Raw genomic sequence first — 24,026 nt, 5'->3', positions numbered from 1 at the left:
AATAAGCACAACCTCCCAGTAAGACCTGTATCGCAGAGATTTCCATTCCAATATTGCAATATGTAACGTTGTTTAAAATTGACGTTCTGTGAATTGTTCTCTCTTCTCAAACAGAGTGTACTTGTACCACTCACAAGCTGTCATTGGCATCAAGAAATTAACTGTAATCTTCTTGGTCCAAGGTTGGCGCTATGAAATTACACGTCCGTTTCAGTCAATCATAAGCCTTTGCGGTGGTGCGTGCGAAGAGAAAAGTAACTGGCGAATCAGCGTAAGGTCCGGGAAGAAGAAAGCAAAAAAGAAGTGACAAAATATTTGAAACAAAATGCGAGATTTATTCGAGTTATGGGTTAAATAATGATCGTATATATAACACAACACCTAAAATCTAAAATAAAATAAAAAATGTATTGCTTTAGCCATTTTTAAAACAAGATTCCAGTCATTTGTATCTGACAGGCCCTGCGTTAGTCAGGTGACAGGAAACTGGCGCTGTAACGAGTGAGGAAAGTCGGGAATCTCAGGGCCAGGTAAACAAATAAAACATCTATCTCAGAAAGTATAAATGCCACTGCAGTGTATTCATGTGCAATGTAAATAAGACGCCTAAGAGAAAAATATTACCAATGCGTAACAGATCCCCTGAATTATAATCGCCAGTATCCGTAATGGCCGTAGTTTAAATGACCCCTCGCGCTGTCCAGGGCTCAGCGAGAGAGGCTAGTTAGCCTCAAGCTAACGGCTAAAGGGGACGTTTTAAATCCCTAATTGTGGTTGTTTGTTATTACTAGTGATGCTTTTTTTGTTACTATACATTGTTGCGGCCAATGTATAGTATGCTTATATTATTCTCGCGTAGAATTATGAAGAATTTGCTGGTTTAACATTGGCCGGTTTATTCCAGGTAGGATGGCTAACTGCTAGCTAGCTAACGTGTGGCTCGGTTTTATGCAAAGTAACGTTAGATGGTTATGAAGCCGTGGCTGTCCACTACTAGCGAGCAAGCAAATTTTCACTCCTTGTTTAGCAAGCGAGAAATTGCAACATGTTAGCTACCGTTACAACCACAAATTAGGCAATGGTTCGAGGCAAGCTATTTGGCTGTTTTAGCTTCCAATGGAATTTTCTTGCTGGCTGGCTCGTTAGTTGGCTAAACGGGATGGCTCGCTAGCTTGCTGGCACAATAGTGTTTTGCACGAAGTCCTCAACCTTGGTTAGCTAGTTAAAATGCAGATGTGACGCATATGGATGGGACGTGTTGATGTATCTCGGTGGGTGGGTTGACTAGGCCAAATCCGCTCGCCTCGGTTAGTCCTGTAAGTAACCTGTACATGATGTTTCAGCTATGAGGGCTAGATGGGCCAGCTCACCGGCTGCTCGTTGGCTAATTTGCATGTTGTTCATACGTATCGTGTGTGTTTGCTTTGTTCAGATTTATACGCTTGTAAGTTAGTTAGTTAGTATGTGTTTGCGAAACTGTAGCAATTCGTTCAAAGACTTGCTAGCATTTGCTGTCCAATTAGATGACTCCAGCCACTATCTAAAAAAAATATTGTATTTTGGGGCGTGCTTAAACGTTGACCAGCTTGCCATATCGTATACATGTGATAAAGGCATCTTTCTCGGGTGTTGATGAAGTTTGGATCTATTTCTTTGACATTAACAGTGTTTAGTTAAGTCATTACCTGTTTTATTTTTTGTTGACTGACGTTTATATGTTAGGTACTTTCCCCACTTTGAATAGAACGTAGTACTGCAAGCACAATAAAGGGGAAATAATGGATCAATGGACAACAGAGAATTCTTCTCTCATAGATTGTTTAACACACCTCTCTCTCTCTCTCTCGCTCGCTCTCTCTCGTTCTGCGGATTGGCCATCCTGCAGTTTTCTGTCTGTTATCCCGGTATGGGGGACATGAAAACCCCAGATTTTGACGACCTGTTGGCGGCGTTCGACATTCCCGACATCGATGCCAAAGAGGCAATCCAGTCGGCCCCCGAGGACGTGGAGGGCCACCACGGCGGGAAGTCGTCGGGGGCCCCGGGGGGCCCGTCCCTCAGGCCCTCCAGCCCTTCGGATGGCCAGAGCCTGCCCCAGGGGGACACCCCCATCATCAGCGTGATCGTGAAGAACCGGGTCCGCCCCGAGACAGAGCCGGAGTCGGACAAGGAGGGCACGGACGGCGGCGGGGGCGCGGCCGGGGTCGCGGGCCCCCGCCTGGGCCCCAGGATTCCGCCGTTGGTCTCGTCCGAGCCTCTGAGCCAGTCCGTCAACGGGTTCGTAGCCGCGGCGGCATCGGCGGACCCCCTGCTGCGTCAGACCCAGGCCCCCGCCAACGGGGAGCTGTGGCCTCCGTGCTCCCCGAAAACGGCGGCGGAGGGGGGCGGGGCGGGGGCCGGCGCCGGGTCGGCCAAAGCGCCCCGCCAGTCCGGCGGCGTCCCGAGCAGACTGAAGCCCCTGGTTCCTGGCGAGCTGGCGGGGAAGGGTCGAAAAACGCTGCTGCAGCTCCACAGTGCGGCGGGCGGGTCGGACGAAGGCAAGGCCCCCGCCTCATCGTTTGGCCACTCGTCCTCCGAGGCCCCCAGCATCCCCGCGGCGTCCTCCGGCCTGACTCCCCCTTTCTTTCCCCCTCCCAAACCCGCGCCCCCCTCCACCCCCCCGTCCTCCGCCGCTGCCCACCTGTCGCGTCCCAGGACGCTCACGTCGCCCCCGTCGGACTCCTCCCCGCCGTTTAACGGCGCCCAGAGGGGCAGCAGTCCGGCCGCCGGCCGGCCCGTCGCGTTCCGCCGCCTGGAGTCGGACGACGAGGACTCGGAACCGGACCTGGGAAGTCCGCTGGTGATCCAGGAGAGCCCCGATTCCCCCGCCTGCACGCCTCCCAAACTGTCCCGTCGCCACAGGTCGTCTTCGGAGACCTTCGGCTCTCCCACCCCGCCCCGCCAGATCCCCCCGGCAGCCGACTACGGCAGACCTGGAGAGGCGGCCCCTGGGCCCCGCACGCCCTCCCCGCCCGCCTCCCCCCGGCCCCCCGAGGGCTGGCCGAAGGCCCGCCCCGCCGGCTCCAGCCCGGCGCACGAGGAGCGGAACCCCGAGCACGTAATTGAGGAGAGGGACTCGCCGGAGAGCCCCGAACCGGAGGCCCCGAACCGCTCTGCTGCCACGGCAACCGCCAAGAGGAGCTCCAGCCCTGCCGCGGCGCCGCCCGAGAGCTCCCACAAGGTCAAAGACGAGGATGAAGAGGAGGAGGAGGAAGAGGATGAAGAGGAGGAGGAGGAGGAGGAAGAAGAGGAGGAGGAAGAGGATATGGAGGGAGTGAAGGAGGAGGGCGATGGGGAGGAGGAGCAAGAGGCCATGGACTGCAAGGCAGGCGGCCATCTTGGTTCAGAGAGCGAGGTGGGGGAGGGCGGCGTACCGAAGGAAGTGAAGGCGGAGCCTAAGAGTGAGGCGGCGGGTGGGAAGGAGGCTGTCGCCAGGGGCAAAACGGCCCCTCAGGGAACCGCCGGCGTTTCCATGAGGACTGGTGGAAAGGGCCCCTCTCGGCCCCTCAAGGTCCGAATCAAGACCATAAAAACCCCCACCGGGAGCATCACCAGAACCGTGACCCGGGTGGCGAACAAGGGGGCGGCCGGCGTGCCGGGGGGCAAGGGTTTGGACCCGGCCAAGGCCCAGCCGGAAGGGCGCAAGGTGGTGAGCAGGCCCCGGAGGATGGTGGACGCCTCGGGCGGGAACGCGCTCGGACCCCAGCAGCAGAGCGCCAAGACCGCCATGCTTCCCGTGTCCACGCTGCAGGACGCCAGCTCCGCCATGCTGGTGGCCGCCAGCAAGGCCCAGAACAAGATGGTGGCCACCTCCGCCTCCTCCTCCTCGGAGAAAGCCAAGGTCTCCGCCACGGCCGTCAGCATCACGAAGTCCGCCACCCTCCCGGCGGTCTCCACCTCCTCCGCCGCCTCCCCGAAGTTCGCCATGGGCGCGGCCACGATCGGGGTGCGCCAGGCGGGGCAGAAGGCCCTGAACGGGGGCGGGACCGCCCAGTCCGCCGGGGGCCACCAGGTGTCCAAACCGGCGTCCATCGTGAACAGCACCGGGGCGGTGATCTCCCGCAGCCAGTCCAGCCTGGTGGAGGCGTTCAACAAGATCCTCAACAGCAAGAACCTGCTGCCCAGCTACCGGCCGGACCTCTCCACGCCCCCGCCGCCGGAGTGGAGCCTGCCCCTGCCCGCCAACGGCTACCGCTGCCTGGAGTGCGGCGACGCCTTCGCCCTGGAGCGCAGCCTGGCCCGGCACTACGACCGGCGTTCGCTGCGCATCGAGGTCACCTGCAACCACTGCGCCAAGCGGCTGGCCTTCTTCAACAAGTGCAGCCTGCTGCTGCACGCGCGCGAGCACAAGGAGCGCGGCCTGGTCATGCAGTGCTCCCACCTCGTCATGCGCCCCGTCTCCATCGAGCAGATGATCGGCCAGCAGGACACCACGCCCATCGGTGAGGCCCCCGCCCCCGCCCCCGCCTCCCCGCCCCTCCCGGAATGCAGGGAGTACAGGGGCCGGCCTGTAGAGCAGTGATGTATTGTTATGAATGTTTTTTTTTTTTTTTACTATTTTGTAATGCCAGGAAATCTTGTTGCCGACAAGAACTTCCAGGTTAAGGGAGTTTGCCGTAGGTGACCACCCGCTTGCTGTAGAGCCGGACTGTATCAAATTTTATCGGAGAAGGATGGGTAACGGGGACGTCTGTTTCTGTGCCAGAGAATATTTTTGACTAAGCTTGCTAGAGGACTGTAATGTGTTCCCTGTGGTAGTTTCATTGGCCACACTGCTTTACGTTAATAATCACAGAACCGAAACAAAGCAGTGACTGTTTCAACCTTCCTCTGATCAGATTTCACAACTTGGCTCCACAGCAACTTGGAAGTTCTCTTTGGTGACAAGAGTTCCTGGCCTTATGATACGCACCGTACTGAATAATTTCAGCCGGAGTGGAAGGCCAGAATTTTGTGATTTGTTAGGTGCAGTCGCTGACGGTTGTTTTATTGGCAAATCACAGGAAATCGGGCAGAGTTGAGGCCAGTTCATGGTCCAGTGACAGAGATTCGCTTGACTGAAATCGCAGAGCGCTCGCCCAGAGTATAAACTGAACGTTTTTGCTATTGGCGGCGTCCATTGCATGTTGCCAGATGCAGCAGAACTGTCGCTGGACTATAAACTGGCCTTTACACTCCAGCAGTGTGAACCTCGCCATGCTTGTCGTTGTGAGGGTGATAAGTGAGGCTAATGAAAGTGTGAAAAAAAATGAAACTAACACGGTTCCCACTCCCCCTCTGCCTGTCTCAGGCATGCTCTCCCCATCCCTTACCTCTCCCTCCGTTTCGACATCCTCCTCCACCCCGCCGGCAGCTGGAACCGGCCCCGCGGGCCCCAGCCCGTCCAAGGAGACGCCCGCGGCCCCTCCGGGCCCGCCCCGCCGGGCCCCCGAAAGCCCCCAGGCCCTGCTGCCCCTGCCCTGCAAGAAGGGGGACGTGCTCCAGTACCACAACTTCAAGTGTCCCGAGTGCCACGCCCAGTTCGGCGGGAAGGCGGAGCTGGTGGCGCACTTCCAGGAGATCAAGGCCACTTCCAACACCGTGAGTCTCAGGCCCCTGGGGTCCCTGGGGGTCGTATTTCGGGTTATGGGATTTGAACCCTTTCCTTCATTTGAACCCTTTGAGGTGTTAATTGGACTTTTGAATGGTGATGTAAACGATAGTCACTGCTGGCAGTTGAGTTCTGGAGCACTGGCTAGGTCACTGAATAATCACTTTGAATAATCGAATTTGAAGTGTCGGTTATAAACGGTTACATTTTTGTCCCCCAAATTACAGGAAATGGTAGTTTCTCATTTCTTACACTCTTTTCTTTTATTCCCTTCCTTCCCCACTCCTCTGTACTCTGTCCCCACGCACTCTTTCTCTCTCCCTCTCTTTCCCCCCTCTCTCTCCCTCCCTCTCCCTCTCTCCCCCCCCTCTCTCTCTCGCTCTCTTTCTCTCCCCTCTCTCTCCCCCTCCCCCTCTCTCTCTCTCTCCCTCTCCCTCTCCCTCCTTCTCCCTCTCTCCCCCCTCTCTCTCTCTTGCTCTCTCTTTCTCTCCCCTCTCTCTCTCCCCCTCCCCCTCTCCCCCCTCTCTCTCTCCCCCCCTCTCTCTCTCCCTCTCTCTCTCCCTCCCTCTCCCCCCCTCTCTCTCTCCCCCTCCCCCTCCCCCCCTCTCTCTCTCTCCCTCCCCCTCTCTCTCTCTCTGTCTCTTTCTCTCTCCCTCTCCCCCCCTCTCTCCCCCTCCCTCTCTCTCTCTCTCTCTCCCTCCCCCCCTCCCCCCCCCCTCTCTCTCTCCCCCTCCCCCCCCTCTCTCTCTCCCCCTCCCCCCTCTCTCTCTCCCCCTCCCCCCCCCCTCTCTCTCTCCCCCTCCCCCCCTCTCTCTCTCCCCCTCCCCCTCCCCCCCCCTCTCTCTCTCCCCCTCCCCCCCCTCTCTCCCTCCCCCTCCCCCCCTCTCTCTCTCCCCCTCCCCCTCCCCCCCCCTCTCTCTCTCCCCCTCCCCCCCCTCCCTCCCTCCCTCTCTCCCTCAGACCTGCATGCTCTGCTCTCCGGCGATGATGCTGCCGAACGGCTGCAGCACGGCGGCCCACCAGCGGTTCCACAAGCACCGCTCGCCCCACGTGTGCCCCGAGTGCGGGGGCATCGCCCGGCAGGCCAGCTTCCAGACCCACCTGGAGGAGTCCTGCCTGCACTTCGCCCGCCGCATCGGCTACAGGTGAGGGGCGGGGGGGCCCCCAAAACCACCGCCCTGTCATTACCGTCCCACCCTGCCCGCCGCGGGGGACCCCAAAACCGGCCAAGTAAACCACCCTGTCGTTACTGGTTACCCCCCCCCCCCCCCTCGCCCGGGGCCTACTGTCCGTCACTGGGTCATTAAAGGTGCTGTATTGGGGGGGGGAAATGGCATTCACCTTGCTATGCGGATTATAAAGGAGTTGCAGGTGTCTGTATGTGTCTGTATGTGTCCCTGGTTCTGTGGAACCTATCGTATGATCAAAACTGATGGACTCACCCCCACCCTCTCCATCCCACTCCCCCCATCCTGCCCCTACAGGTGCTCCAGCTGCCAGGTGGTTTTTGGAGGCCTGAACTCCATCAAGTCCCACATCCAGACAGCTCACTGCGAGGTCTTCCACAAGTGCCCCAACTGCCCCATGGCCTTCAAATCTGCCCCCAGTGCCCAGGGGCACATCAGCACCCAGCACCCCAACCTCACCGCCCCACAGGCAAAGTAAGCGTCCCTGTGGTTTGTAGACTGCAGGTTTTACATAGTCCGTGCTGATCTTGGCCTGCTTGGATTCCTGTTTTTGCATGTTTCTATCCAGCCATTGTTTTGTTTTGCAAATTCCTTACGTCTCCACCACCCCCCCCCCCCCCCCACCCCCACTCTTCTCCCACAGGATGATCTACAAGTGCGTGATGTGCGACACGGTCTTTACCCAGAAACCCCTGCTTTACATGCATTTCGACACCCACCTGGCCAAGCAGAAGGTGCACGTCTTCAAGTGTCCTGATTGCACCAAGCTCTACGCGCAGAAAGGTTCCATGATGGAGCATATGAAGGTAAAATCCAATTTATGTTTTAGTGCAGTCAGTCCTATTAGCCTGCAAAATTTCCACATTGTATTACTCGAAATATGTCATTTAAAATGTCAATATTGCCTTTATGTGTTGCCCGTTCATTTTTCTCCAGAAATGAACGTGGTGTCAGCAAAGGCATACATCAGCGTTTGTGTGGGCCTGTGCCTGGTGTCTCATGGTGTCACCCTGTATTAAGTTCTACACAAGTACACGTCTGGGCTTAAAACATTGAATAAGTCATCCTGACACCATTACAAAAATGATCTGCCTACCTAAGAAAACCATTTGTCTTCTTCATTTCTCTGATCTGTGGGCTTCAATGTCTAAATTACGAGAATAAAAATGAATGTATTCTCCTATCTTTTGGTTATTTGCTGCTCTTATCTTGTGAGCTTCTTCATATTTCCTCTTTTCTATTCTTGTGGTCTTTCCCTTGTTTCTCTCCTCCTCAGACTACTCACAGAGGGCTGTCAGTCAAGCAGGAGGCCGTCAAGGAGGACTCCGGCCCCGCCCCCCGGGCCGCCCCGCCCGCCGCCCCGCCGAAAGCCAAGCCCCCCAGCAAGGCGGAGAGCTCGGACGGGGAGGACTGGGGCGGGGAGCAGGAGCAGGAGGAGGAGGACGAGGAGGAGGAGGACGGGGACGACGGAGGGGACGGGGGCGACGAGGACGCGGACGACCCGCCCAGCTCCCCCGAGTCGGGCGCGGCGGGGGCGCGGCCCAGGGAGCCGGCCGAGTGGAGCTGCAGGCAGTGCCAGACCCGCTACGCCGAGCGCGAGGACTACATCTCCCACATGAGGAAGGAGCACGGCAAGGTCAGCTGCTTTACCCCTAGACCCCTAGACCGCTAGATCCCTGTACCCTTAGATCCTCTCTCCTGGTCCTGGACGGCCGCAGGGTGTGCTGGGGTCCTCACTCCTGGTTTTGTAGAGTCGCGGGGTGTGCTGGGGTCCTCACTCCTGGTCCTGGAGAGCCGCAGGGTGTGCTGGGGTCCTCACTCCTGGTCCTGGAGGGTCAAGGGTGTGCTGGGGTCCTCACTCCTGGTTTTGTAGAGCCGCAGGGTGTGCTGGGGTCCTCACTCCTGGTCCTGGAGAGCCGCAGGGTGTGCTGGGGTCCTCACTCCTGGTCCTGGAGGGTCAAGGGTGTGCTTGGGGTCCTCACTCCTGGTCCTGGAGAGCCGCCGGGTGTGCTAGGGTCCTCACTCCTAGTCCTGGAGAGCCGCAGGGTGTGCTGGGGTCCTCACTCCTGGTCCTGGAGGGTCAAGGGTCTGCTGGGGTCCTCACTCCTGGTCCTGGAGAGCCGCAGGGTGTGCTGGCTCTGACCCTTATGCCATCGTCCCTGTAAACCCTATGCCCCAACTCCTTAGCCAGAGCAATGTGGAGGGTACCTGGAATTTTAGATTCATTTCAGTGTTGATTTTGTAGAAATTGTGGATCAGATTTCATGTTTGAGACTTTTTTTTGTGCATTTTTTCTCCCCTCGTGTCCTGTCCAGTCGGTGAAGAAGTTCCCGTGTCGCATGTGTGAGCGGTCCTTCTGCTCCGCCCCCAGCCTGCGCCGCCACGTACGGGTCAACCACGAAGGCATCAAGAGAGTCTTCCACTGCCCGTGAGTACCTCCCTAAACCCTCCCACATCATCCCAACTGCCCGTGAGTACCTCCCTAAACCCTCCCACATCATCCCAACTGCCCGTGAGTACCTCCCTAAACCCTCCCGCATCATCCCCAACCCCCCTACACCACGTCCCCAACTGCCCGTGAGTACCACCCTAAACCCTCCCACATCATCCCCAACCCCCCTACACCACGTCCCCAACTGCCCGTGAGTACCTCCCTAAACCCTCCCGCATCATCCCCAACTGCCCGTGAGTACCTCCCTAAACCCTCCCACATCATCCCCAACCCCCCTACACCACGTCCCCAACTGCCTGTGAGTACCGCCCTAAACCCTCCCGCATCCTCCCCAACCCCCCTACACCACGTCCCCAACCCCCGTACACCACGTCCCCAACCCCCCTACACCACATCCCCAACTGCCTGTGAGTACCTCCCTAAACCCTCCCACATCATCCCCAACCCCCCTACACCACGTCCCCAACCCCCCTACACCACATCCCCAACTGCCTGTGAGTACCGCCCTAAACCCTCCCGCATCCTCCCCAACCCCCCTACACCACGTCCCCAACCCCCGTACACCACGTCCCCAACCCCCCTACACCACGTCCCCAACTGCCTGTGAGTACCACCCTAAACCCTCCCACATCATCCCAACTGCCCGTGAGTACCTCCCTAAACCCTCCCACATCATCCCCAACCCCCCTACACCACGTCCCCAACCCCCCTACACCACGTCCCCAACCCCCCTACACCACGTCCCCAACTGCCCGTGAGTACCACCCTAAACCCTCCCGCATCATCCCCAACCCCCCTACACCACGTCCCCAACTGCCCGTGAGTACCTCCCTAAACCCTCCCACATCATCCCCAACCCCCCTACACCACGTCCCCAACTGCCCCAAAGTAACATCCTAAAATCACCCTAAATCCTCCCGTGTATCGCACCAACCCCCTTATGTCTTCCACTGCCTGTGAACACCCCCTACACCAAGTATCTCACTGCCCCCTTGCCCTGTTGCCACAGCAACCCTGACATGGATTAAGCAGTTAGTAAATGGACGGATGAATTCCTGCCATCAACCGCCACGCTAGTACTGTACCAGTTAAAGCATGATTTTCCCCACAGCAGGACGAAAGTGGTTTTGGTGAAGCGTTTCCATAGCGTTCGAGCAATAATGCGCCCATGCTGGTTGTCTGCGACAAATGCAGTGCCGCGCCCTAACGCCGTATCCGTGTGCAGGCACTGCACGGAGGGGAAGCGGACCTTCAGCAGCCGGCTCATCCTGGGGAAGCACATCCGGGTTCGTCACGGCAGCCAGTCCCGAAACCAGAGCCACAGGCAGCCCAGAGAAGGCCAGGTCAGAACCCGACACCTTGTGGCGTAACTGTCGTTCAGAGTCCGGTCCGGAGTGAATCCAAACGGCCTTGTAGGCGTGTATGGGTTGTATTTGTGAAGAGCCGAGTAAAGGTCTAATATCCCTCGTTCGTGTTAAAGTCTAAGAGCAACGACCACAGGCAAGACAGGACGAGTCTGGCCAATCAGTTGCGCCAGTTGTGGAGCTGATTGCCTGGGGGAAAGGAAAGCCAGGGCTAGATTTGATGATCCCTGGTTTCAGTAAGCTATCGTGCAATTCGGTGTTATACGGCAGCGTTTATCGACTCCAGTCTTCGGGACCCACTTACCAGAAGGTTTTTGTTGTGACCAGGAACCTCACACACCTGAATTAATGGCTGAAACAATGAAACCACACAAAAATGCCCTTGATTAGTTAAGTCAGGTGTGTGAGTTCCTGGTTACAAAAACCTTCTGGTAAGTAGGTCCCGGGGAGGACTCGGGTCCCAGGGTGCCCCTGGATGAGACTTCATGACCCCCCCTCCCTCCCCTCAGGGCGCTGTTCAGACGCGGAAGCGTTCGGCCTCCGGGCGGCTCCTGGACGAGACCATGGGCAGCTCCTCGGAGCCGGACGGCGAGGGCGGGCCCCGGGCCCTGGGGGGCGGAGCCACGGAGGAGGAAGAGGAGGCGGGCGCGGCGGCGGGGGGGGGAGGGGACGAGAGCGGGGCGGAGGCCGCGGTCAGCCCCGTGAAGCGGCCGAGGGCCGCCCCGGCGCCCGCCGTCCCGGAGGACACGGCCTTCCGCTGCGTGCCCTGCGGGTTCTCCACGGAGGACCAGCAGGAGTTCCTCCGCCACATCCCCCAGCACCGGCCCGACCCGGCCTCCCAGCAGTGCTCGCACTGCGGGGCCTGCTTCGCCTCGGCCACCTCCCTCAGCCGGCACCGCTTCATCACCCACCGCGTGCGCGACGCCCCCGCCGAGGCGGCCCCCGCGGCCGGCCAGGCCGACGCCCACGCGGGGGGCGGGGCCCGGCCGGGGGGCGGGGCCTCGGCGCCGTCCGACGCCGCGCTGCACGCCGGCTCCTCCCCCGACTCGCCGTCGCCCCTGCAGCTGGGCGAGGACGCCGAGGGCCGCGTGGGCTGCCGCGTCTGCGGCCGGCGCTTCGACAGGGCCGCGGACCTCAGCACGCACTTCCGAACTCACGGCATGGCCTTCATCGCCGCGCACAAGACGGACAGGCCAGTGTAGAGAGGGAGGGAGGGTGGGGGGGTGGGAGAGAGAGAGCGAGAGGAGAGAAGGAGAGAGAGAGAGAGGGGGGGGAAAAGAGCTCCTGAACCTGGATGGGGCGGATAGAGGGATGGAGAGAGTAGGAAGCTGGAAGAGTTGACGATTGAAGGGAACGGAGGGGGGGGGGGAGAGGTCTGCGATAAACGGTAGAGTCTGCATGTTGCTCTCATTGTTAGCTCCTGTGCGCACTCACAATCACAAACACACACATACGCACTATTAGTGTCAGTGAGACTAATAATTTGTCAAACAACCAGGACAGGACAGAAAAGGACAGAGGACTTTGGAGCACAGGGCTTTTGGGGGGGGGGTAGAGTATAGAGGACCCAAAGCCTGCCAGTCTGGACTCACTGGGCCTGTTTCACCCTTGTTCTTCTCTTCATCATTCCTACTCACCTGTGTCTCTCCCTACCTCCGCCTTCCTCCCCTCCCTCCTTCTCTCTTTTGCTGTTCTCTTTTTGCCGTCAGGACACACCAGACTTTCAGCTGCCTATCGCCATGCGGTCAGCATTCTCTCTGTGCCCATACCAACCTTATCCAATCAGCTCTCTCCTTATACTGGCCTCCCTACTATGCCCGTCCAATCAAGAGTTCCCTTGGATATGTGCCCCTACCATCCTAGCCCAATCAGCCTTCTCCTTGTATCGGGGTTTCTTTCGATTCCTGTCCAATCAAGAGTTCCCTTGGAGCTGTGCCCCTACATCCTTATCCAATCAGCCTTCTCCTTATATCAGCGTTCCTACTTTCCCCATCCAATCAGCAGTTTGCATGCATCTCCCCATGCAATCAGCAGTACGCTTGATACCGTGCCCCTCCTCTCCTTATCCAGTCAGCATTCTCCCCAGTTTAGCGTTCCTGCTATTCTTATTCAGTCAGCAGTTCTTTTGGATCTGTGCGCCCTACCATTCTTATCCAATCAACCCTCTCATATTGCCGTCCCTACTGTTCCCGCCCAATCAGCAGTTCCCTTGCGTCTGTGCCCCTGCCGTTTTTGTCCAGACAGCTCGTTTCTTGTGTTTTTCGGGACTCTCCCGTCACATGTCCCTTCCTGCATGATGCTCTCCACCTCTGTTCCACTTCTCTTTTTTTAACGTACCTCTCTCGCTCACTGTATGTGCTGGCTGTTCCTTTCACTTCTATTTTTGTAACGGTGTCAAAGCATTTCAAGTATGGCGAGTTGGCCGCTTGCGTCTGCCGCCCTGCGCTAACCTCTCGAGTCCCAGCCTTTCACTGTAAGGCTGTCCAATCACCATTCACCCTGTATTAGTCTCCTGATTTGTCTTTGTCCAATCAGAATTCTCCCACGTTCCTGTGTTCCTACCATCCTTATCCAATCAGTGGTCCTGTGTCTGTGTTCCTTGGGCTGATCTCCCCTCTGCCCCTGTCCAGGCCTGCGGGTGGCTTCAGTCTGACTCCCGCGGTTTGTTCAGCTAGCAGGGCGAACACACAAACATCATATTCCTGTACCGAGAGGCAACTAACATCAACACCAAGGGAGCTCTCTGCAGTTTTTTTTTAAAACACTGATTTTTAATTGTTTTATAACAAGTTATTTTATAAACGAGTATTTATTAAAAGTGTCTTGATTTTGTTTCTGAACGCGTCTTCTTTTACCAGTCACTCTATATAATGTGTTAGATTCGGATCATTCTGCCAAAACTTGCTTTCTGTTGGCGGTGTTTGATTCAGCCAAATTCACTTTGACGTCCTGAGAATTTTTTTCTTGTGTCGCATCGGCCGAAGCTGCTGACGCTACGTTGGTAATGTGTTCGCATTTACTAAGAGCGCTGGACAAATGGGTCAGCACAACAGCCGGGCAATCATGTTTCTATAAGCGATGCAGCTAGGCAGTCAAGCCTTCCAACACATTCACGGGGAAGCAAGGTTATGTGGACTTCATTGTTGTGCAACAAGGATATTTCAGCTTCAGTTGGCTTTTTTTTTTTTAAAGAACTAATAAAAAAAAATAAAAAACGCTATTGGCCATTTTTTTTCCGTCACTGTAGCATGAGTTGGGTTCTGTTGTGTTCGCATGTGCTTCTAACCCGCATCTGTGTGTACACGCGTGTGTATGCGCATCTGTATTTACAAACACGTACACACAAACACACACACACGTACACACAAACATGTACACACAAAGCGAGAGGAGCCACTTTCACCTCCTTCCCCTTGTTTAGTTTTTTTGCCGATGTTAATAAGTATAGTGTTTCTACTTAATGTCTTTATTTTCCAGCTGATCGGAAGCAGATGCGTGTTAGTCAGGGATGATCTTGTATTTTGTAAAGGGGGGTTTGTAATTGTACATTTTATGGAAAAAAAAAAAAAAACATTAAAAAAGGGGAGGGCAAGGGGTTGTTTGTGTGTGTAATAATTGTGTACAAAAATTAACAATCTTCTCTTTGATATAATTTTCTATTTTCTCCTGACACCCAATCCGTGATAGAGGTGAATACTACTTTGCTCTATTTGTGGGTTTTTTGGAAATGGTCTGAGTGACTATTGGAGGAGAGTTATCTGTTTTTAACCTGAGGTCATTTCGTCATTGATTCTGTAATAATAGAGATATAATCGATTTCATTTTTTTTTTTTTTCTTCTTTGTAGAGTTGATTTGTCTGTCTGCTGCATTGCCTGTTCAGCTGTGATTTTATGTTTTTGCGTAGAGTTCATCTTGTGTCTAAAATAAACTGTATAAATAATCATTCAGTTTTGGTTTGATTATTATTTGTAATCTGTTGCACTCTTTCAAACTGTGTTCAGCACTGGTGAATATTTATGATACGTGGCTATTTGGTGATTATATGTCAAGGCTGGGTGGCACGGATGGTGCAGTGGGTAGCACTGCCGCCTCACAGCAAGGAGGTCCTGGGTTCGAATCCCGGTTGGCCGGGGCCTCTCTGTGTGGAGTTTGCATGTTCTCCCCGTGTTCGCGTGGGTTTCCTCCGGGTACTCTGGTTTCCTCCCACAGTCCAAAGACATGCAGGTTAGGCTGATTGGAGAGTCTAGGTATGAGTGTGTGAGTGAATAGTGTGTGTGCCCTGCAATGGACTGGCGACCTGTTCAGGGTGTATTCCTGCCTTTTGCCCAATGTATGCTGGGATAGGCTCCAGCCCCCCTGCAACCCTGTTCAGGATAAGCGGGTTAAGATGATGGATGGATGGATGGATGGATGTCAAGGCTGGCTGAACAAATTGTACAGTAATTGTTTTTGTCTCATTCTCTGTGCAATACATGCAATTGTATGTTTACTCGCATCTGTAAAACAAGCTGTCATTAATTTTTTTCCTTCTCCATCTTAGGACGGATAAGGTTTTTACAGAGGCCCAAACACCCCTGGTGCTAGAACCATATTGCATTTAAAGATTTCAAGTTTTTTTCTCTCCCTGTAATATTTTTTTATCCGTTTCACCCTCTGCACAAGTTGAAAAGGTGAGTGTGGCTTATCGCAGAATGCTGCTGAATATGCTGAATGGCTTGATGTACGTTGAAAAAGCAACTCCAAAACAGACCTTAAACTTCACCTCCAAACCTTTGGAATATAGTATGTGCATTTCATGAAGTCATTCCAGAAATGTCTTCTCTGTACTGGTCACATGCAAATTGGCCAAGAAGCATTTCTCAATTCGAAGTAATAATAATAATAATAATAATAATAATCAGCTCACATTGACATATCAATGACATGCATATATATGTTTCATACAAGGGAAAAACTGGCAGAGAAATAGGCCAAACAAAAGGCTTACCAAAATATACTGTGGAACATCATTATTGAATTCTACAATAATTAAATTATAGAACTGATGTAAAAAAAAAAAAAAAAATTTCTTGTGTATTTGAAATGCACCATTAAATGGATGTTGATGTTCAGGTTAGGGTTATGATTTGGGGAGTGAAATGACACCTTTTCTTCTCTTGGGAATTGCTGTGTGTTGCACATTTCTTTCTGTTGCTAAAATAAATATAATGTCTCCTGTGGAAAAAGCTGCAACTCTTTTTATACATTTTACATTTACATTTTTGTCATTTAGCAGACGCTTTTAATCCAAAGCAACTTACAAGTGCATAGGTTCTTCCACAAGTTAAAGCATCACATCCATAGCTAGTAAAATACATGTGAAGTGTTGTTCTAAACATATAGTCATCATAAGTGCAATTTATATTTATTTCTTTCTTTCTTTCTTTTTTTTGGGGGGGGGGGCGTTAGACAAGAGGGATAGGGATATTAGAAAGGGGTGGCAGGAGAAATCAGTGGGAGGACTAAGGTATAGTTTGAAAAGGTGTGTTTTTAGTCTGCATCGAAATAGGGGGAGGGATTCTCAGTAGTAGGCAAGTCATTCCACCACTGAGGAACCAGAGCGGAAAACAGGCGTGAGCGTGCAGCTCGACCGCCAGGTGCTCGTAGAGAGGGAACCGTAAGGCGACCAGAGCTGGCAGACCGGAGTGGTCTTGCTGGGGAGTAGGGAGTGATCAGGGATTGTATATAAGGTGGGGCAGTCCCCTTAGCAGCCTTACCAGCTTTAACTTAAGAATATAAATCTGAGAATAAAATGTTTGAAACATTTCCAGTCATGGGAGCACTGCTGGGACATACAAATTTATTTATTCATTCATTGGATATTAAGGAATCCGACAATTACACGAGCAGGCAATTACCTATGGCTGGCTGCGCCTGATTTTTCTGCTTCTGTAAAAATCACACAATGTTGTACTTTCTCTTGTCCAGCTGGAGCGCTGTTGTCGTGCTCTCCACCTCTTCATGTCGAACAAACCTCTCTGTTTGTCATGGGATCAACAATGTCCTCATCTTTCCCTACAACATATTACTACCCACCTGAGTACATTGCAAATGCACATTCCGTATTGGAAATAATCTCCTATTTTCTAAGGCTGGTAATAATGAAGACTTGTAGAAAGATACGTGTGTAATACGTAATGTCTGCTAAAATGTGTGTGCATCTATTGAATATACATTAGTAACAGCAGAAGAATTTGCCAGAAGATACCATTCCCCATCATCCTCAGACTTGCCGTTCCTGGAAAGAAAGGGAGAGAGAATGGCTTTGTTTTTTGGATATCCAGTTCCGCAGATTAGTTTTCAGCTATTTAAAAAAAAAGTTCTGATCCAACTGCTTACAACAGCTTAGTCCAACTGCTTATAACAGCTTATAACACCTCTACATTGCCCTTTTGCTTTTTGTGGGTGTGCAGTACCTTTACAAAGCCAAAGAAGTGCAAACATTTATTTTTATTAAAACCACAACATGTGATGTTTTTCCCCGTATATTAAGAAGACAGAAGAAAATGTCAGTAATTTGCATTTATTTATATGGACCGCCATTTGTAAAGACTTGCACACACTAATCCTGCTCAATATTTCCACCTTTAGCGTAGCCAAGTGTAAAATAAAAAAAAGTTTGTTTGAGGGTCAGTTTTTAAACATTTAGAGAGAAATTGGTGCAAAGCATTTTCCAGTAGTAGTAGTAGTAGTAGTAGTTTTTTATTAATGCATTATTGAAAAATTATATATTCATAAATCTAAATGTTACATCCAAATGTTATATATAAATGTACATTTTAAATGTAAACATAAATGTTAGTCTGGTCATGGGAGATGAACTTACATCTACAAAACTACCATGAAAAATAATAACAGGGACACAGACAAACGTGATTTTAAAGTTTTGAGTTAAAGTTACCTCCATTTTGAGGCTTATATTTAACATTTACATATTGCATTTATATTTAACATTTACATATTACATTTATATTTATATATTATATATATATTTACTCTTGGGAGATGTTTTGCACCAATTTCTAAATGTCTAAAAAACTGACGTTTGAAATTGTATTGCATTTTCTTTTCTTTTTTACACTTGCCAATGTTATAAGTGGAATAATTGAGCAGAATAACTGTGTGTATTACATGTTGTCACACACTGGCAGAATGCTCTCCTCTCCCCAGGTATTCTGACTCACCTGATTTATGTGGTATAGGCGAGAGGGGGTTCACAGGAGGGGTCGTGGCAGAGATGTAGCTTCTGAGGTATTCCAGGCCCAGGGCCTTGTCCAGGGCATCCAGCTGGAGCCTCCCCAACGCCTTGCGCTGGGCAGGCGTCACCATGGCAGCATTATCAGGACCCATAGCCAGCAACTGGGCGACCGAGAGTGCCTGACCAAAAATAGAAATTATTTCTGATCAATGACATGGATGCCTACACAGATGACGGTGTGAGACAGGTAGGAGGAAAAGAAAGGGAGGGAAAGTGATACGTGGAGAGATGGGATAAGAGAGAAGAGAGAAAAAGAGAGGGTTGGGGCAGACTCACAGCCAGGCGATCGGGGAGGATGAGGGGAATGGCGGTCTGACTGATGAAGGAGAAAACAGAGGGATCCAGACTCTGCAGCTCTGAAGCCTGCAGCCCAGCTGGGGGAGACAGGCAGCCATTTTAATGCAAATCACATTTCCCAAAAACACAAGCAGAGGCAATTCCTCCCTGTAGACTAAACAGTACAAAAACTGTAAAAACTCTACCTGGTGGAATTCATAAAAAGAAAAATAAAGAATTGAGGAAGGTAATGAGAGAAGAGCCAGAGCTATGGATGGAGAAGGAAAGATGGACGAGACTCACCGATTATGTTCCCCAGGACGTTGACCTCGGCCTGGTCCCAGTTCTCCACTTCCCCAAAAAGGAGCACTGCCCTGTCCTTTAGTTTCTCGGTCACTTCCTGAGAACAGCGGACTGCCCCCAACGCCCCCACCGCCTCCCTATAACACACAACATCCTCAGCTCTCTCAATCAAAACCTCCCTATAATACACAACATCCTCAGCTCTCTCTATCAAAACCTCCCTATAACACACAACATCCTCAGCTCTCTCAATCAAAACCTCCCTATAATACACAACATCCTCAGCTCTCTCAATCAAAACCTCCTTATAACACACAACATCCTCAGCTCTCTCAATCAAAACCTCCCTATAATACACAACATCCTCAGCTCTCTCAATCAAAACCTCCCTATAACACACAACATCCTCAGCTCTCTCAATCAAAACCTCCCTATAATACACAACATCCTCAGCTCTCTCAATCAAAACCTCCCTATAACACACAACATCCTCAGCACTCTCAATCAAAACCTCCCTATAACACACATCCTAAGCTCTCAATCGAAACCTCCTTATAACACACAACATCCTCAGCCCTCTCAATCAAAACCTCCCTATAACATACTCTTCATCTTCATAATATACATATGCGCCAGCATATATTATAAACATTTTCATTATTATAAATTACTTATAAACTACTATAACTCCACCTATAAAGGTTTTATATATGTTTGTGAATAGTACCAGCAGATACTTAGCGATCACATATAAATGCCATTAGTTGGTGACATGTGCAGTACTATCCACAATATAGTGTACAGGAGCCAAGAGTACATTACATTACATTACATTACATTACATTATGTGGCATTTAGCAGAGCGACGTACAACAAAGTGCAAATCAATCACAAGAACAAGTGCAAAAGTAGACCTGAGAGGACAGTACAGTTCCGAGTCCTAGTGTAAACATACAGAAATTCAGAACCCTTGAAGAGTACAATCAGCTTTCAAACTAGCATACCACTGTTGGCAGCTAGAATACAACAACAGCCAATAAAAACAACAATACCTATACAAGTAACGATATCTATACATAAGTGCCATTACGGTCTAAGGCTAATCACGGTGATTGTGAGTTGGGGAGGGAAAGGTGTAGCCTGAAGAGATGGGTCTTCAGTCTGCGCTTGAAGGAGGTCAGAGATTCTGCCGTTCTGACATTCACCGGGAGGTCATTCCACCACCGTGGGACCAGGACGGAGAGCAGTCGTGACATTCATGACAGGCTGTACTTAGCCCCCATGCCACTAGTTGAATAACCCTAACTTCATCATCTTCATCACCACAACCATCATCATCTTCATTGCTACTATCACATTCACTGTTCACATCTTCAACTTCATCATCAACACAATAACAGCAGTAATAATATCCATCCTCAGTCAGTTGGTGTTGTGACAGTGCCTCACCTGAAGGTGTCATTGTTGAGCTCTTCCACCTCCTGAGGGCTCATTCCACAGATGAACTGGCCAAGGCCGACCACCTCCACCGCACCCAGCTCTCCGATGGTCAGATTATTCCCTCCCAAGAACCCCTGCAACACCACTTCACTCTGGCAGAGACAGGGATTCATCATCATCATCATCACCTTTAACTCTTTAACCTCCAGAGACCGTGAGACCCTGCATCCACAATCCAGGACTTTGTCCTTTGCTGAGCTCTATACAGTACTTCTCTTCACATAAGGGACATTCAATTAAAAGTAAATAAGATATATCTTATATCTTAAAAATGTTAAGATAAGGGGTTAATATATTATTATCTTCATCGTCATCACAATAATGATCCCCATCTTCATCATGGTTACCACGACCATAATTACTATCTTCCTCATCCGCAATTTTAGCACAATCACAATCATGGTCGTCGTCAATCCTTAATTTTGCCACAGTTTCCTTCATCATCATCATTAACATCACACACTGCCTTCTTCATCGTCTTCATCATCCTCAATTTTACCACAGGCGCAAATTTCTTTATCCCAAACATTCTCACCATCATCCATCCTCTCTGCCATCATCATACATCATCTATAGTCACTGGCATTATCTTCATCATCCCCTCAACCATCATCATACATCATCCACAGTCACTGGCATCATCTTCATCATCTTCATCATCATCCTTTCAATCATCGTCATACATCATCCACAGTCACTGGCATCATCTTCATCCTCTTCATCATCATCCTTTCAACCATCATCATACTTCTTCTGCAGGCACTGCCTTAATCACTATCCTCCTCTTCTGGGCCGTCCTCAGCCCTACGGCGGTGGCCGTGCGGTGGTCCTCACCTGGTCGAGGTTCCAGCCACAGGGGGAGAGGAGCTCCAGCGAGTCCAGGGAGGTGATGCCCATCTCCTGCAGCTCTGCTGGGGAGAACCCCTGAGTGATGCAGGCCAGCTGGAGCACCTGGTCCTCGGAGAGAGACCCTGCCTCCCCCCACACCTGCAGAGGAGGGAGGGAGGCAGGGAGAGGGAGGGAGAGAGGGAGAGAGGGAGGGAGAAAGGGAGAGAGAGGGAGGCAGGGAGGGAGAGAGGGAGGGAGAGGGAGAGAGGGAGGGAGAAAGGGAGAAAGAGGGAGGCAGGGAGGGAGGGAGAGGGAGGGAGAGGGGGGAAGGAGGGAGAGAGAGGAAGAGAAGAAGAAAGAGAGAGAGAGGGAGGGAGGAGGCAGAGGATCAACACACAACACCTGCTAAAGGCCATACATACACTCTCAGAGAAAATTGAATCTTGGGGTTCCACATAGGGAACCATAAGTAGTTCAAGGGTTCTTTGTCAGGCAAAATGGTTCTTGGGTTACAATATTTCTGTATGGAGTTTGCTTTTCTTTTTGTATTTTTTTTTTTTTTTGGGGGGGAATTTTTAAGCTCTTAAGCCCTCTACCAACCTTATCCCTCTCCCAGTCTCCCTCTTTCTCCAATACAATTTACTTGCAGGTGGTAAATTGTGGGAGGAGTAGAGGAGGGAGGTGGGGTGGTGAGGCAGTCCAGACCACACCCATACAGCCCTGATACTGTTTTCAATACAGAATGTATATCTGACTTGAAATGTGTGTTATTATAGTTAACTACATGACTTTGAATAGATATATGGTGGCTGTGTAGTGGATACATAGTCTAGTTATTTAAACTATTTACAGCTCCTTCACAGCCACGTTCATTTTCGCAGGATTCCTTCAGATGGAGTAGAGCCTTCCTGGTGCTGGCGGTTGCAGTTCCTCCCCATCTCTCTCACCATACCTGGATGGTCTTGTTCCTCAGGACCTCCAGCTGCAGGGGGGTGTAGCTGCGCACCACTCCCAGATCGGACACCCCTTCTGTGAAGGTCTCAGCTGACATTTGTTCCAGCTGGTCCGGGGTCCAGAACACGTTCCCCTCCCCCACATCCACCACGTTCTCCAGGGAGGGGCTTCTGGGCTCGATGGGGTCATGGTCTGGGAGGATATGGGGGGGGGGGGGGGGGGCAGTGATGAGGAAGGGGAAGATAGGGGGATGAAGGCAAGAAGGAGAGTGTTAAAGGGTCAGTGGAAGAGTGGAGGGTTGAGTAGAGGGATTAGTAGCAAGAACAGAGGGAGTGAGGAAGGAAGAGTAGAAGTGCTAAATTAGGGTTGAAATGAAACAGTACAGGAGGGTATATCTCCAGGAGCAGGGTTGAGCAGAGCAAGCAAATTAGGGTTGAAATGAAATCCTACAGGAGTGTATATCTCCAGGAGCAGGGTTGGGCAGAGCTAGCTAAATTAGGGTTGAAACGAAACCCTACAGGAGGGTATATCTCCAGGAGCAGGGTTGAGCAGAGCTAGCTAAATTAGGGTTGAAATGAAACACTACAGGAGGGTATATCTCCAGGAGCAGGGTTGGGCAGAGCTAGCTAAATTAGGGTTGAAACGAAACCCTACAGGAGGGTATATCTCCAGGAGCAGGGTTGAGCAGAGCTAGCTAAATTAGGGTTGAAATGAAACCCTACAGGAGGGTATATCTCCAGGAGCAGGGTTGAGCAGCGCTAATGTAGAGTACTCTAGGGATGCCTCACTTGTCCTGCTGCTTTTTGCGTTGCCGGGGGTAATTGCCAGGGAAAATATTTTCCAGCGGAGGCCAGAGAGATCCGGCTCGGTGTTGAACTCCGGGGGTTGAGGGATGGTGAGAGGTGGTCGGGAGTCCAGGAGATCCATCAGCGCTCCCCTAAGCCAAGGCTAGGAGGGGAGCCAAGCAAGGCGTCAAGAGCCAGAACAGCAAGACTTGGTACGAATGTAAGAGTTAGAAAACAGGTTAATTCCGAATTTCTGTTAAATGCTATTATGCTGTGATGGTGAGGGGTAACCATACTGTCCTCTAGGGTCCTCTTCACACTTGTTCCTGTGTTCGATCTGGACTTTGTTGTACATCGCTCTGGATAAGAGCGCCTCCTAAATGGTTTGTAATGTAATGTAATGGGGTAGCCTCTAGCCTAGTGGCTAAGGCGCTTGACTGGGACCTGGAAGGTTGGTGGCCCCAGTGTAGTCACAATAAGATCAGTGCAGCCGTTGGGCCCTTGAGTAAGGCCCTTAACCCCACATTGCTCCAGGGATTGCTTAGTCCAAACAACTGTAAGTGCCTTTGGATAAAAGCATCAACTAAGCAACTGTAATGTGATTGGTCAATGTTGCCTAAAATGGTGTATGCATGCTGGGATAGATTTTGGAGGCTGCAGGGAAGAGAGGCTGTATAGTATAATCTCTGCTTTTGGATCCATACAAAGAAGTTAATCATAAAGGCAGAACAAACATACTGTCAGATAGGCGCTTACCTTATATGGAAGTGACCTGAAGGTAGAGTAGTCATTCACCCAAAGTAGGAGGGGCCCAAGTAATGTCATCGTGTCCAAGGACCAATCAGAGGGCTTCCTGTCACACACAAGACAAAAAAGACAGGATGATGTCACTGTTTCTAATATTATAACACTAGAATTGCCAAAAAGTAAAGTAACAGCCCATTCAATGCAAGTGTACATTTTTATTACATTTTAACAGCCGACAGTCTGTCCTTCTTATGTATTTGTTCCCACTTCTGACAGGGGGGAATGCTGAGCGGACTACTGCACATAGAGATGGGATCACAGCACAGAAGTGTCCCAGTTGGGAAATGACCCCGGGCATTTTGACACAGTGGGCGGGGGGGGGGGGGGGGGGGGTTCGAGACTAGCTCGCCCTACAGGCCCCAAATACACGAGCGTAGCGTTCTTACCCGTACAGGTCCTGGAGGTGTTTACGTATGGGGCCCTGGAGATGGGGGTGCATCTGTCGGCCCTGGGCCAGGGCGAGCAGCGTGGCGTTGAGAGCCGGGCGGGACAACGCGGCCAGCTGCCACGGCTGCAGCTCCAGGACCAGCCCCCCCAGGCTGGCGATGTCATCGGGGGTTAGGGACGAGAGGTTCCTCTTCTGAAAGGCACGACGGACGAACCACCGTAAACTAACCAGCAGATTATTTACCCAGCGACAGCC

At 51.7% G+C, this 24,026-nt stretch overlaps 2 protein-coding genes and 1 non-coding gene across 4 annotated transcripts in view; 2 read left to right on the top strand and 1 right to left on the bottom strand.

Annotated features, from left to right (window-relative positions):
* The first annotated feature begins 487 nt into the window (after nt 1–487).
* Nucleotides 488–11,834, top strand: znf687b (zinc finger protein 687b). Of its 2 annotated transcripts, none has more exons than XM_061255734.1 (10): nt 488–530; nt 1,886–4,481; nt 5,330–5,619; nt 6,590–6,774; nt 7,114–7,290; nt 7,460–7,622; nt 8,093–8,452; nt 9,132–9,244; nt 10,494–10,611; nt 11,142–11,834. In XM_061255734.1, the coding sequence occupies exons 2-10, from the start codon at nt 1,907–1,909 to the stop codon at nt 11,832–11,834; spliced, it is 4,674 nt and encodes a 1,557-aa protein (XP_061111718.1). In that variant the 5' UTR covers nt 488–530; nt 1,886–1,906. The 2 variants fall into 2 exon arrangements, with proteins under 2 accessions (XP_061111718.1, XP_061111717.1); XM_061255733.1 differs by lacking the exon at nt 488–530 and adding an exon at nt 1,247–1,316.
* On the top strand, nt 7,719–7,854 carry LOC133138048 (small nucleolar RNA SNORA13). The gene has a single exon (XR_009709666.1). It is a non-coding gene; the product is annotated as a small nucleolar RNA SNORA13 (small nucleolar RNA).
* A 4,614-nt stretch (nt 11,835–16,448) lies between the features above and the next one.
* LOC133137667 (otoancorin-like) overlaps nt 16,449–24,026 on the bottom strand; it is a 20,908-nt gene continuing 13,330 nt past the window's right edge. Inside the window, exons 18-27 of the mRNA XM_061256006.1 lie at nt 23,770–23,963; nt 23,333–23,429; nt 22,580–22,739; nt 21,790–21,983; nt 20,844–20,996; nt 19,959–20,101; nt 18,510–18,646; nt 18,207–18,304; nt 17,857–18,049; nt 16,449–16,910 (exon numbers count right to left, since the gene is read on the bottom strand). Of these exons, the coding sequence (XP_061111990.1) occupies nt 16,834–16,910; nt 17,857–18,049; nt 18,207–18,304; nt 18,510–18,646; nt 19,959–20,101; nt 20,844–20,996; nt 21,790–21,983; nt 22,580–22,739; nt 23,333–23,429; nt 23,770–23,963 (1,446 nt within the window). The 3' untranslated portion in view covers nt 16,449–16,833. The remainder of the gene's footprint in view (nt 16,911–17,856; nt 18,050–18,206; nt 18,305–18,509; nt 18,647–19,958; nt 20,102–20,843; nt 20,997–21,789; nt 21,984–22,579; nt 22,740–23,332; nt 23,430–23,769; nt 23,964–24,026) is intronic.

Source organism: Conger conger, chromosome 9 (assembly GCF_963514075.1).
Source record: "Conger conger chromosome 9, fConCon1.1, whole genome shotgun sequence".
Lineage (NCBI taxonomy): Eukaryota > Metazoa > Chordata > Actinopteri > Anguilliformes > Congridae > Conger > Conger conger.
This window is presented reverse-complemented; position numbering and strand designations above follow the sequence as displayed.